Source organism: Varanus komodoensis, unplaced genomic scaffold (genome assembly GCF_004798865.1).
Source record: "Varanus komodoensis strain SLA01 unplaced genomic scaffold, ASM479886v1 scaffold16, whole genome shotgun sequence".
Classification (NCBI taxonomy): domain Eukaryota; kingdom Metazoa; phylum Chordata; class Lepidosauria; order Squamata; family Varanidae; genus Varanus; species Varanus komodoensis.
In genome coordinates this window covers 12,592,949-12,606,021 of record NW_025335468.1, presented here as the reverse complement: position 1 = coordinate 12,606,021, position 13,073 = coordinate 12,592,949, and the positions used below count along the sequence as shown (strand labels likewise).

Below are 13,073 nucleotides of genomic sequence, written 5' to 3'. Positions count from 1 at the left end.
AGTGTATAAACTCCATGGAGCTATATTTTTACCTTTTCCTCCAAAGATCTGGAAGAACAGGGGTGGGGGGCAGTTACATTTAGAGTAGCTTTTTGGCAAAACTATAAAATAATGAAAGTTGCACCCTGATCCGACGACATCCATTGGAACTGTTGCTAATGAACTTTTTAAAAGAATGCTGATATTGCTCATGTCTTGAACTACAACTGCTAAAATGGCACAAGCAAACTATCTTATCTGTTATCATGGACTCCAATTGACCTAAACTCTGATATATTACTGGCATTTGACAGCAAATTTTTGCATTTAGCCTCAAGTCATGAGGTCAGGGCCTTTTCTATACAGTACCAGGAGCTATTAGAGACCAATCCTGTAAAAAAAAACCCAGAAGCACATGCATGCTATTTCTGCAGTGCTTATGAAGTGCACTAGTTGATTACTGTTTCTGTATCAGTGCTGCAGCAGTCACAGCACAGAAATTTAAATTGCCACAATCAGATCAGATTGGGTCTTTAATTTCCAAAATTGGGTCAGACTGGATCTTATGCAGGTTTGCGGGCCTGCTTAGTAAAGGCCCAACAGTGGGAGCATTGGATGACCATATGCCTCTCACCCAAGCACAGAAATCAGAGTGTGTGCTCAAACATTGGAGGCAACTCAGTGCTGTACCGCATGCACTTCCTGAATGGCTCCTTCATTGCCATCAAGAAGCAAGGAAGGGAGGAGAAAGAGAAAAACAGTGAAAAATGTCTAAGGCAGGTCTGATAGAGAGAAGCATGAAGAGGGCTTGGGGAGTTGATTGGTAGGTCAAAAAGGGAGCAGATTTTGAGGAAGAAAGCCTGTGAGGAAAAGAAAAAAAGGTATATAGACCAAAACACCACATTTAAAGTAAGAAGAAGGAGAATAAACACTCAGAGAAAAATCTAGTCAAAGAGAGAGAAAGAACTTCCCGAGGCAATGAAGGCAGTTGGAGAAGAACTGCGGGAAATGGCCGGAACATCTCCATTTTTTATGGACACCAGGGTGGGGGAGGGGTTTCCACCAAAATGCTCTCAGCTATTGAATCTTCCAGTAACAGACTCCACGCAGATGCAGAGCCCATATGTATGAGGCACAAAGAAGAATCTCTGTTGTCATATGCTGTAGCATATGCTAACCTTGTCCTTGGCTAGACCACACCAAACTGCATATGCTGTAATGAAAATATGTTGTATTCTGATCAGCCTGTGTACACAGATGGATCACCATTTCTACAGTTTTGTTTAAAACATCCCTGGCATTGTTCAAGTGGAACTGGTATATGATTGCTGTTAAATATTATAAAGGTCAGACTATGCTTTTGGAATATTCTTTACAGCATTAAAAGAGCCAATGCCTAATTTATGGCATACATGTATATCTAGATAAGGTGAATTTGGTGAAGTAGATTCATGGCCATATCATTATGAGATATAGTCACTTGCTTTGTGTTATGTTTTATGTCAGAGAACTGAGAAGAATAGAACTGGAGGATTCACATAGCAAGACCCTGTGCAAGTAGAATCTTGAGACCCATCTTGCTTCTAGAAAGGAAAAATCTAAGAAACTTGTTCTTTTGATCTAGCACTCCCCTTTACAACGCAACCATGCCCTGTTCGTCAGAGAGCTTATACCCTGTGTTGAACTTGTTAGCAATCAGCCAGGCACAGCATTTTTGGAATAGCAGAATACTGATTTTCTGTAATTAAAATGAAACGAGCCTGGTAACATGACTTTCTCATTTAAAATATGCCCAAAGCTGAGAGATGCTGGATATAAGGGTGCATCATCTATATTTTAGCAGACAGCACTGAACACTTCAAAGCTTAGAAATATATGAAAGAATACAATAATATACTCCATTATCTTATCATTGCCATTCTTCTTGCTGTCAAGTCAGGATTCTACATGGTACATCTTTTCATGTATAACCCATTAATTAAGCCAATGCAACCAATAAATAATATTTATATTACTGCACTTTCTTTACAACTTACATTATTTCTAGACGATTGCTATATAGGCATTAGCCCTTCCAGTAATTTTAATCTGTAGCATGCACTGAAAATATAGTCCTTTATCAGGAAGAGATAAAGGATAGTGTTGGGACAATGATATGGCTTTTGAGACAATAACATTAGAACTCCTTAAGGACTGTTGGGAACATCCTCCTGGCTGATTTTTGGTGGACTAGTTATATTGTTCTATTCCATCCTAACAAGCATCTACATATCTTTAGCTCCTTTCAGTTTTACTCTGTATAAGCATCCAATATTCTCATTTCTTTTTTTAAGCACTAGCCTGGAAGATGTAATGTCTGCTGTCTTTCCTATGACAAAATCTATACTTTCATACTTTTCTCCCAAAAAATATAAATAGTTTAGATCTCTTTATTATTTATTTATTTATTTATTTATTTATTTATTTTAAAAAGTGGTACCCTGACCACCACTTTGACATCTCGGGACAGCTCTTTGAAGAGATCATCTGAGCGCAGGGTTAAGAGCATTCTTTTAAACATATCTGAATCCTCATCCTCATATATCCCCTCATATTTGCTCACATTTGGCTGCCTGAGACCACATATAAGATTGTATCACACAAATATTATTGTATTACATTCATTATTACACTATTACATTGAATTTATATCCCATTTTTTCCTCTTTTGAAGGATCCAAGGTTGCTTACACAGCTCCTTATCCTCACAACAACAGCCTTGTGAGGTAGGTTAAGCTGAGAGTGAGTGGCTTAGTGAGCTTCCTGGCCAAGAGGGGACCAGAACCTAGATCTCCCAGGTTCCTAGTCCAACACTTTAAGCACCACACCACACTGACTCTTAAATACACACAGAATTCAATGCACTGAATTTGACTAAACCGGCAGTTGAATCTTACTTGTACACTCCTGTTGGGACAGTATCTTCCACTGTATCTAAGGTCAGCATGCTAGTTTAGGGGCACAGGACAGGCTGCACAGCACACACAGTCTTATTCTCTACCACCACGTCCTGGTTCGCTTAAGCACTTTGCCTAGTATCTGCTTGCTGCCAATCGGTGCTGTAATACAGCACTGGTTGAACTAGCATGCATCACACAAGCAAAGTACAAATGTTATGCCTGCTGGAATGTATCTTCCGGGCTGGCCTCTCTGCCTGCTAACTTACTGAGCAGCCTTTCCCAATGGCTCTGCTGCTGATCCATGTGGGCCAGCCTACCAGACATGAAAGGCAGACAGCTCAGGCCAGCAAGGAAGCATTTCATCTGCAGGAGTGCTATTTCAATGGGAAAGTAATGGCAGAACTCAGGGGAGGAGGAATGGCCACAAAGCTGCCAGCTGCCAGAAAAGCTGCCACATGCTCTGAGCCTCCACTGCCTGGGGCAGCTCTCTCATTTTGAATATGCTAAGTTTGGTCTTGTTTATCTAATCCATGATATATTGTCCAAAATCAATGGTTCCATAACTGTAAATTCACAGAAAGAAGGCTTTAAAGAAACTGGATCATCAGGCAATCAATTTGCTCTGATATGAATTCCACTTGTCTGTGCATGCACACAAAATCTGAAAACAATGCAGTGGGGTTTTCCCTCCCTCCTGGGGGGGGCGGGGGACAATTTGGAATTCCTTTGCTGAACTAAAGCTAATTTGGTTTGGTGTAAGAGCTATCATATTTTATACATTCGTTGTAAATGTATGCCATATTTATATTTCTATTGTCCATACATATTATAACCTCTGTTTTATTTTATTTTAAAAAATGGTATTACTGTCTTCTGGGGGGGAGGCAGGGGAGTAGGAGGATGTTGGATCCTACATCATCTGATCTTAACAAACAAATAAATTCCAGCTGCCCACAAAAAGCTGGAAAGAGCTTAGTTGTTGCATGCTGCTGCCAAGCACTACACTGCTGCTTCCTAGTTCTAAGAAAGTGACAATTAAGCATTCATGAGCTTTTGACAATACATCAAAACCAAACAGAAGCAAGCCAAATACCAGCAACAGTGCGGTATCAACAAGGGTCCAATCAATCTGCAGTCATGGCATTTTTTTCCTCCCAATCAATCGGCAGTGATGACCTTACTTTTTTTTCTTTTTATTTTTATCTGAGCCTTCTTTCAAAACAATGATCGATTTGCAAAATAAGTAGAAGGGTGTTGCCTCCCTTGCCATTGCACATAGTAAAGGCTAATCCTTCCAAAACACCCCTTTTTGCCATGGCTACCATTCTTACCAATGCAATATTAGTAATATTGAGGCAAATGCTACCACGTTACACATCACATATCATAGATGTCCTGTCCAGTTTATGCTAAATATAGAACTTTGCAAAGTCACTGCATCTTTGCCTCTTATGACTGCTCAGCCATTGGGATTTTTCAGGCTGCCCATGTTTAGGAATCAAACTGGTGAATCCATATCACCTCTTTATGTTACCTTCTCATACATGTTTTCTTAAGAACAACAATGTAATATCCCCAGTGATAAAATAATGCATGACAGGAACTGGCAGTTTAGAGTTGTGCTATTGGTAGAAAATAAATCCTGGTTTGTACCATTACTTTTCTTGGAATAACAATCACCTCAGTCACTTCCACTTCTGATATATTTACAGCACAATCTTACAGCCTACCACATTTTCTGAGCAGCCATAAAATTATTTGGAGATCCAGCTATGCAGACTTGCAACCTTGGAGCTGGGATTCCAAATGCAGAGCCCCACACCACCCCTTTGCATCCAGCATGAAAAGAATCATGCCAGCTGCTACCAAGAGGAGGAAAAGAGGTATGGGGATGGGAGGAGGCTGAGACCAACAGCTTACACCATATGTAAGTGGCACCCATGTCATAACACTTCCCCTCTCCTTCTGCAAGGGCTTCATCTAGATGGCTGGAAATGGCCAACTTAATGAAATGTAGGGTGCAAGGCATGGGATGGCAAAGATAGATTTGGAGGCTTACGTGCACTGAGTGCAGAGCTGGTAAGACCGTAACCTTAGATACGCATGGACAATCAGAGACAACAGGGAGCCAGAAAAGAGTCAAAGTCAAGGAGCCTTGGCAAGAGCAAGGCTCCTGACTCGCTATGACTGATGTGTGGTTATGTCAACAGCAACATAGTTAAGTCTTGGATGGCCTTGGTTCATCCAAGTTGACAGTTCTTGCTCCGTCTTACCTGAAATATTTAAATAAATGCCAGAGTACAGTGAATTACGTGGTTACTGAATATCAGAGGAAGTTTGCAAGATTGCAAATGCAAAGAAATACCTTAACTTGAGTTATAGGACTGGTCCCTCTTTTTTCATTTTTCATCCCAGTAGGTGAGAGCGTCCCTGTTGTGTTTGGTGGCTGAGGGGTGGAGGGCATCTTTGCTCCAGGCGAAACCTGCATGCTGGCCAACTGAGCGGCATAGAGTTGCTGCAAAATGAGAGTAAGTTTTCTTTTTAAGAAATCTTGAACCAAATATTCCTAAGCGGCAGGAATAGACCATGGAAGTGTGATTACCAGAGACCCTTCATCTTTCTGGAAGTCCTTTAAGACAATCCTGTTCAAAAGGAGTGATATCTGAGTTAAAATCAAAATGGCACCTTAACAAAACAAACAAACAAACAAAAATGGTTAACTGTCTGGATATTGTACCAGGCCTAGAAAATTACCAGAATGGGTATTCCAAGCCCATTTATTGAAGTACATTTAAAAAAAAATAAAAATGAATAACAAGTACCTTTCAGGAATTATAGAACATTCCAGCAATGTGCAATGAATGCCTTTTATTTAATGCCATCCTGTTTTTCATTCATAAGAAGCAATCAGCTATTTTTATTTCTACCTGTAGTATAAGAATTTACATACATAGTATCTTTTAATTCTAACATGAACAGAAGTGCAATCCCCTATTTGTAAAGATGGAAATAAAAGTACAACTTTAAATATTACTATGGAACTTACACTTAACTTTTTAACTTCTCAGGAGTTGCAAATAATCCTGTCAGAAGATGTGCAATTAAGTCATATTCCTGAAACATTATAAAGTATTTCCCGAACAAAACTAAATAGATTTAATTTCCCTCTAGCAGCCAACCTTAAAATCTCACCTTGAATTAGCAACAGCAATAATTCTACCACTATAAACAAGAATGATCCTATTCCTACTCTCACAAATAAATCTGTATACAATTCCCCTTATTAGTAATAAAAATACCCCCCCACACAAAAAACAGGTGGTTATATGTAATTTCCAACATTACTGTCATTCAGATGGACAAATAAAAAAATTACAGTAATCAAAAACAGACCTTTCAGCACATGTAATTAAATGAAAGCTTAATAAAGAATAATTTGCAAGAGCCAGATGTGCTTATGTCATAATTGTTGCTTTCTTTGGAACAATTTTTCTAATATAACAAGCCTCCAAAGAAATAAAAGTTACACAATACTATATATGCTCAATGACTCAGTGGCTAGACAAATGTATGTATAAGGTCAGAGTAAGTACTTTGGATTCTTTATGGAAAAATGCTAGTTTTCTGAATCTTTCACTAAGTCCATGCTGCTCAAACCACTGATTAGCAAAAGTCTCACTCACTTCAGTAGGGGAGGCTCCCACAGAGTATTTTAAGGAACAGACTGACCATTTTCTTTATATTCCATTCCACTGCCATGTCATACAGTCCCTAAACAAACAGTTTACAAGCCTAAAGATTCTGCAGCAATAAAATATTTAGGGTGAATAATGTGGATTTTGCTTTTTTTTTTTTTTTTGAGCTCCGATTTCCCAGCTCTCCTTTATATACTGAGTACTTACTTGTTCTGCTGCTGAAGCCTGGGATCTTAGCAATACCCCTTGGCTATGACATATAACCAAACATGAAGTTCTTAAGATTATTCTTTGTTAGTGTAAAAAGCAATAGAAAACTGCTGCAAACTATTTACATATATGCATTTCCCATACAAGCTAAGTTTGATTACCATAAAATAAGGTAACATATTCACCCCAATAATAAAAGAGGATGTCTGCCTGCCTGCCAGTACCATAGCTACCAAGACTAGGAAACACATACATCTAAAACTTGGCGTGCATATTAAGGTGTACATATCAAAGTTATCTAGTTTCTAAGATGCATTCATTAATTTCAATTTATTTAAATATGTCCATGTGTTTGAAGTCTTCAACACTACCTTTAGTTACTAGGTGGCATATGTCCATCACCAGCCTGTAGCTTTGCAGTCAAGACAGCTTGAACCCAGGGGGAGTAGTCCTGAAGATAGTATTTGGCAGTCCCATCTCCTGTCCTGGAGCATCTCTGCCTCAGTGAACTATAGGTACACTGGGGTAGGATTCATGCCTAGGAGCACCAGTGCGTGTGGCTTCACCCAGACAAGGCAGACAGTGTGACCACTGGATGATGGTGCTTGAAAGTGTCACCATTAAACCAAGGGCTTCTGTAATCCAATGCGCACTCTATTTCCACTTATGGTAAATCTGGCACCCTTGAATCCACTGACTTGTCTAGAATGAATTGAGAAGAGCCAAGTATGCTATTATAACCCTGTTCATACCCTGGTCAATTTTTTTCAGAGCTGTCAAAGGCAGGCCATTCTTACTCCAAAGACAATGCATCCTCAAAGTAAGACAAACTATCTACCCTTCACTCTTAGTATAGACACAAAGAGGTACAAGGCTAGAACAGTCTTCTTCCTCCCATTTATACTATGTGGGTGGGGGGGAGTTCCCACCAAAACCATTGAAGCTGTTAAATCTTCCCGGCTAAAGGCACTGCACAGGCACAGCACCCATAATGTGTGATGCATGGAGGCTACAATGATGAAGGAAGGCATATTACATGTGATCCAGTTTTCCTAAGACCATCTTCAGGCAAACACAGGAGTAGTACAGCATCCCACAATTTCTCAAGCATTGCAAAACCTTATAAAAATGCATGTCCTGTTATTGACTAAAGTCAGTGTTCTGTACTATGTATAGTGTATCACTATATTCGTAGTCATTACTTAGTCTGAACAAACTGTCAATGCCCATTAAACCTAGTTTCAGTGACTGAAGTACTAAGCCAAACTTATGTTTTAGAAATGGATTTAAAAACTTTAGTAGCTCATTTAAGAAAGAATGAAATAAAATTGCTAGTTTTTAAGACTCTAGTCTCACTGAACATGCCTAACAATCTGCCAATTGCTTATAAATGTGTGCCACCTTGGTAAAACCAATGCAGCCAAGATCAAGAAAGGGTCTCTGAATGGGAATTAAAACAAAAAGAAAAACAAAGCAAAAAGAAAACCACTGACTCTGAACTTTGGACTTACTCCTTCCCAATGAAAGGCTAATCTAATTCTATTGCCTAATGGCTACAAAAATTATTAAGCAAGTCCCAAATCATGAATGCTGAGAGGTATTGGTCAGCCATGACAGAAACACAAGTCAATACAATTCTTTTCAGTTTAGTTGTAAATGTGAAGACCACTATATATTGTTGCTTGCTTTTCACATTAGTGCATAGAATGATAGTTGTATGGTTGATAAAGCAGTGTTGTAAGAGGGTTCCACTTTTAAGAATGGCTTAGAAGGTCAAATCTGGATGAATAGAATTAATTAAAAATTGAAGCATGTCTGGTTTTCCTATAGAACTAAAGTCAGATCATCTGTGTTGTCACTAAATGGAAGATCTCAGAATCCAATTTAAAACATTTAGCAGGCACAAAATTTGGTCCAAGCAAAATGCAAAAAATTATTGATGATAAGGATGATGCTAAGGGAGTAAGTTAATAAGCAAAGACAAAATAGGTATGTAGATGGAATTGAGTTAAGTACTAAAGTTGAGGATGGAAAACTTGAATTTAATACTTATGTTAGTGATGAAGGAAAGCCAGGTCGAAGTTTCAGTGCTATGGTGATAAATGGAGAAAAGTGAGAAAATTATCATCGTGCTGTAAAAGTGGCAGAAAGGGGGAAACTGGCATTCATTATCTTTGAAAATTGAGAATTTCTCTTGTTGAATGGATTTGAGCATACCTTTACCACTTATTCCCTCAGGTGTTCCTCGATCCTTTATTGGAATTTCAGGCTGCATCTGTGGTTAGGATGAAGAACTCATAGACCCTCTTCATAAGATTTTAAAAATGGTTGCTTAATTTAAATTTCTGCACCTGAGACAGGTACAAAAATTCCCTGCTCCCCAGACAGCCACACTTCCAGTCAGGATCAAGAGCAAGAACATCCTTTCCTCAGTCTAAACACCAAAAGCCCAACAAAGTACCCTTTTCAGAGTCTAAATATTTTTCAAAATCATTTTTCCTGCCCTTTGTATTGGTTCAAGGGTAAGTTTGGGTACTTCCTGTTTCACCTGTTTTAGCCAGTTATTAGACATAAATGTATAGGTTACATGTGAGCAACAACTACAAATAAATGCAAATTATATGTTGGCTATAATCAGAGGCGCACAAAAACAACATGAATCCATACATGTATCCCAAGGAATAAGCTTGCTTCTATGGCCACACACACACAAGATGCTCACAGATAACTAGTTATGCTTGAATGTAAATAAGGATATGTGCTCAAATGCAACTAACAATGCACAACATGTTTATTCCTTTCCTGGGCCTAAAAGTCATTGTTGCATGGCACAAAGATCTGCAAATCAGCAAAATTCAAACTCACCAGTGTTCTACCTCAAAGTTCACTCAATTCTGTGTCAGACTGTGTGTTTTGTTTATTTCTTCTTGCATGAAAATCCATGAATGTTTTCATGCCTATTTTTTCAAATGTACACATGAATTGTCCACATCTTTGAAATGTATGAATTCCTCTCCTATTGATTAAAACATAAGCAAGCATTTTTCATGCTCATTTTTCAAAGCTATTCATGTTGAATGCCTTGGGAAGGTTGTATGCCGAAAGACGAGGTATAAATTTCCTAATAAATAAATTAATTCTATTTCATTCTTCTTTCTATAGACTTTATGTGGTACACAATGTTCAGAACAGTTGTGTTACTGCTTTACTATAAATATCAGAAGATTACTGCAGTTCCTTAAGGTTACAGCCAAAGTTGAAATCATGATTATATAGTTCTGTGAGTCCAAGGATGGGCTGTTTTTGTTGAACAACATACCATGCTACACAGCAAACCACTTTTGAAACTGAGCTGTTTGAAGAGTTGTCCTGTCCTGTTTTAAAATTAAAGAACAGTAAGAACTGTTGTTAATGAACAGTTAGCACCTGACCAGCAGACTGAAAAGGCAGGCAGATAAACAAGTCACCTGACCACAAATTTCTGCTCTATAGTCAGTTGAACTGCATTTCAATTTATAATTATTTCTAAATTGACAACTATATAAAGAAATTAACACAGGCAGATTTTATGCAAACAGGAGTCCTTATTTAACTTATTTTTCATTATGCTTTTCCTCTTTTTTTTTTGCTCTTTTTTTAAAGGATGTTCATCAGATGCCCAAACATAGAAAGTTTAAAATCAAAATCCAAAGATGCTCCCCATGAAACCAGTCACCTTTTTTTGATCCTAGCCTAAGAAATTGTGGTATGAATTTTCATTGGTTAGAGCCTCAGCTGCACCATAACAGCCCCTGTATTACTAAAAACCCCAAGAAAGGCAGGCAGGCAGGCAGGCAGACAATTTGAAGGCAACAGGAAAGGGAAGCCAAGCAACTCATCAGCAACCTAACTATGTGATAAACCCAGAGGCAACTCCAAAGCTGCTCTGCTACTGCCTGTGGAATCTGCCAAGGAACCAGATGCTCTTCCTAGAAAAATAACTTTTACTGCTCAGCATCTGGGTCCTTGGAGGATGAATACTGTAAATTGAATTCGCAATTGTGTACATGTAGTAAAGAACAGCATATACTTTTAAAGGTTCATAATTGAATTAAGTTACACAGTTACTGTTTCTAAATGAATTTGATATGAGAAAAAAAATCTGAAGTAAGAGGCTTTAGGTTGGGGTTTTTACATGCACATTTTTTCATTTAACAGCTCATTTGCACAGATGTTACCTGTTACAAATGTGTATATTATAAATACCAGTGATTCTATATTCAAAACCATTTGCAACAAAACCACAATCAAATTTTTACATCTCAGTAGGATTTTCTTGGTTAAATATCAATATTATGTTAATAAATTGAAATGTTAATGTGGGGTTTTAAAGAATACTAATGTTACAGGGCCAAACTTCCTTCCCAACACATGCCCTATTCAATTAATCTCAGAAATTTAATATGCAGGTCATTTACAGGTATCCAACTAAATTTTAACAAGTGCCATGTAAAAAAATGGAATCTGAATAATGTAGCCAATGGACAGGAAGAATACAAGTTAAACAGTTTTAGAAGTATAGCAATTAGTGCTTGCTAAACAAAACATATTTCATGGGCTAGTTTACACAATCAATTTTGTCTCCATGCTTTGCTCTCCAAGAATGTGCTTGCACATAGAGTCTTCTTGAGCTGGGCTCTCCACAGATCCAAGCTATTTCTTTTTAAGAGCAATTCCTGTAGTTGCAGCAAATGAAAAATAACCGAACTCACCAACAAAATGGTGGAGCTTTTTCCATGAAGTCTCCTATTAATTTGTGAAATTCCATGTGCCTATGTTCCTTCCTTGAGAAGTACAGCGGTGCCTTGGCTCACAAACGCCTCAGTTCACATCCAAATTGGGTCATGAACAGACATTTCAGAAAAATTTTGCCTAAGGTTGTGAACTCCGCATTGGGTGACAATCGCAATTATCGGGTGGGGAGATGGCCATGATCGCAGTCACACTTGTGCAGAGAAGACAGGTGCGATTGCGGTTGTGCTGGGGGGGAGGGAGATGGCTGCAATTGTGTTTGGGGGGGGGGGAGATGGCCGTGATTGCACCCACCTTCCCTGCCTGAACACAACCACGATCACACCTGTCTATGGCTGCAATCATGGTTGCGTTTATGCAGGGAAGATGGGCGTGACTGCGGTCGTGCTTGGAGGGGGAGATGCCTGTTTGGGGGGGGATGGCTGTGATCTTTGTTGTAATTTGTTACTTTGTTATTCTTTGTCACTTTGTTTCAAATTTTTGTGATTTAAAAAATGGTTACAGATTGGATTAACCTTATTTACATTGAACCTTATGGGGAAATTTGACTTGGCTCACCACCAATTTGGGTTGCAACCAGAGTAGTGGAACGGATTAAGTTCGTGAGCCAAAGTCCCACTGTATTATGTAAAGAAGTATTATGTAAAGACAGCAGACCAGGATGACAGGAAAATGTTTTAAAGAAATAAATAGCAGGCATAGTGGGCCCTGATTCAGACTGGGTACAGAGCACTGAAGGGAGGGGACATAACCTTTCTACACCACAGACCTGATTTAGGTCTCTCTCATGCATACACACTACCATTTGAATTGGTAAGAAAGGCCCCAGTGGCATAAGCACTTCCCTTTCTAATACAAACAGCAGCTATGGGAGCCACACCAGGATGGAGAGAACAACAGAGAAAAGTGTTAAATCCATTTCTCTCTGCCACCCCAGTGGCCCAACCAATAGTTCTAATCTGGATTAGAAGGTTTATGCTTTTTGCTTGTGTTTAAATACAGTCACTGAGAATGAAATTCTATACACGTTTAGACAGAAATAGTTCCGTGTGTGGGTTTTTTTTCCTTTTTGGGGGGAAAAACAGACAGACAGACAACATGGCTAGCTGGGGCATACTGGAAGTTGTAGGACTTTTCTTTGTCCAACCATGCATAGGACTGCTCCCCTAATTACCACTACATGGCTATTCTGACATTCCTTTTTGCCCAGGATTAACTATATGAACCAGATTAAGGTCTATATATGGCATTTATCACACTGATAAGAACTTGCCCAAGCCAATTTACACCTATTTTAAACAAGATCTTATTTTTTATTTGTCCAATCTTCTGAACTGTTTCATGATCAATTAAAAAAAATTAGGTTGGTGATGCTTCTTGCCAGTTGATAACTAGAAGGAAATTATCCCAACAGCATTTTAAAGTATAGCAGTAGTCTGAAGAAGGTAAGCTGTAACGT

General features: G+C 38.7%; 1 protein-coding gene across 1 annotated transcript in view; it reads right to left on the bottom strand.

Moving 5' to 3' along the window:
* SOX6 (SRY-box transcription factor 6) overlaps window positions 1-13,073 on the bottom strand; it is a 345,673-nt gene that overhangs the window by 73,411 nt on the left and 259,189 nt on the right. Inside the window, exon 9 of the mRNA XM_044426093.1 lies at window positions 5,284-5,468. Within this exon, the coding sequence (XP_044282028.1) occupies window positions 5,284-5,468 (185 nt within the window). The remainder of the gene's footprint in view (window positions 1-5,283; window positions 5,469-13,073) is intronic.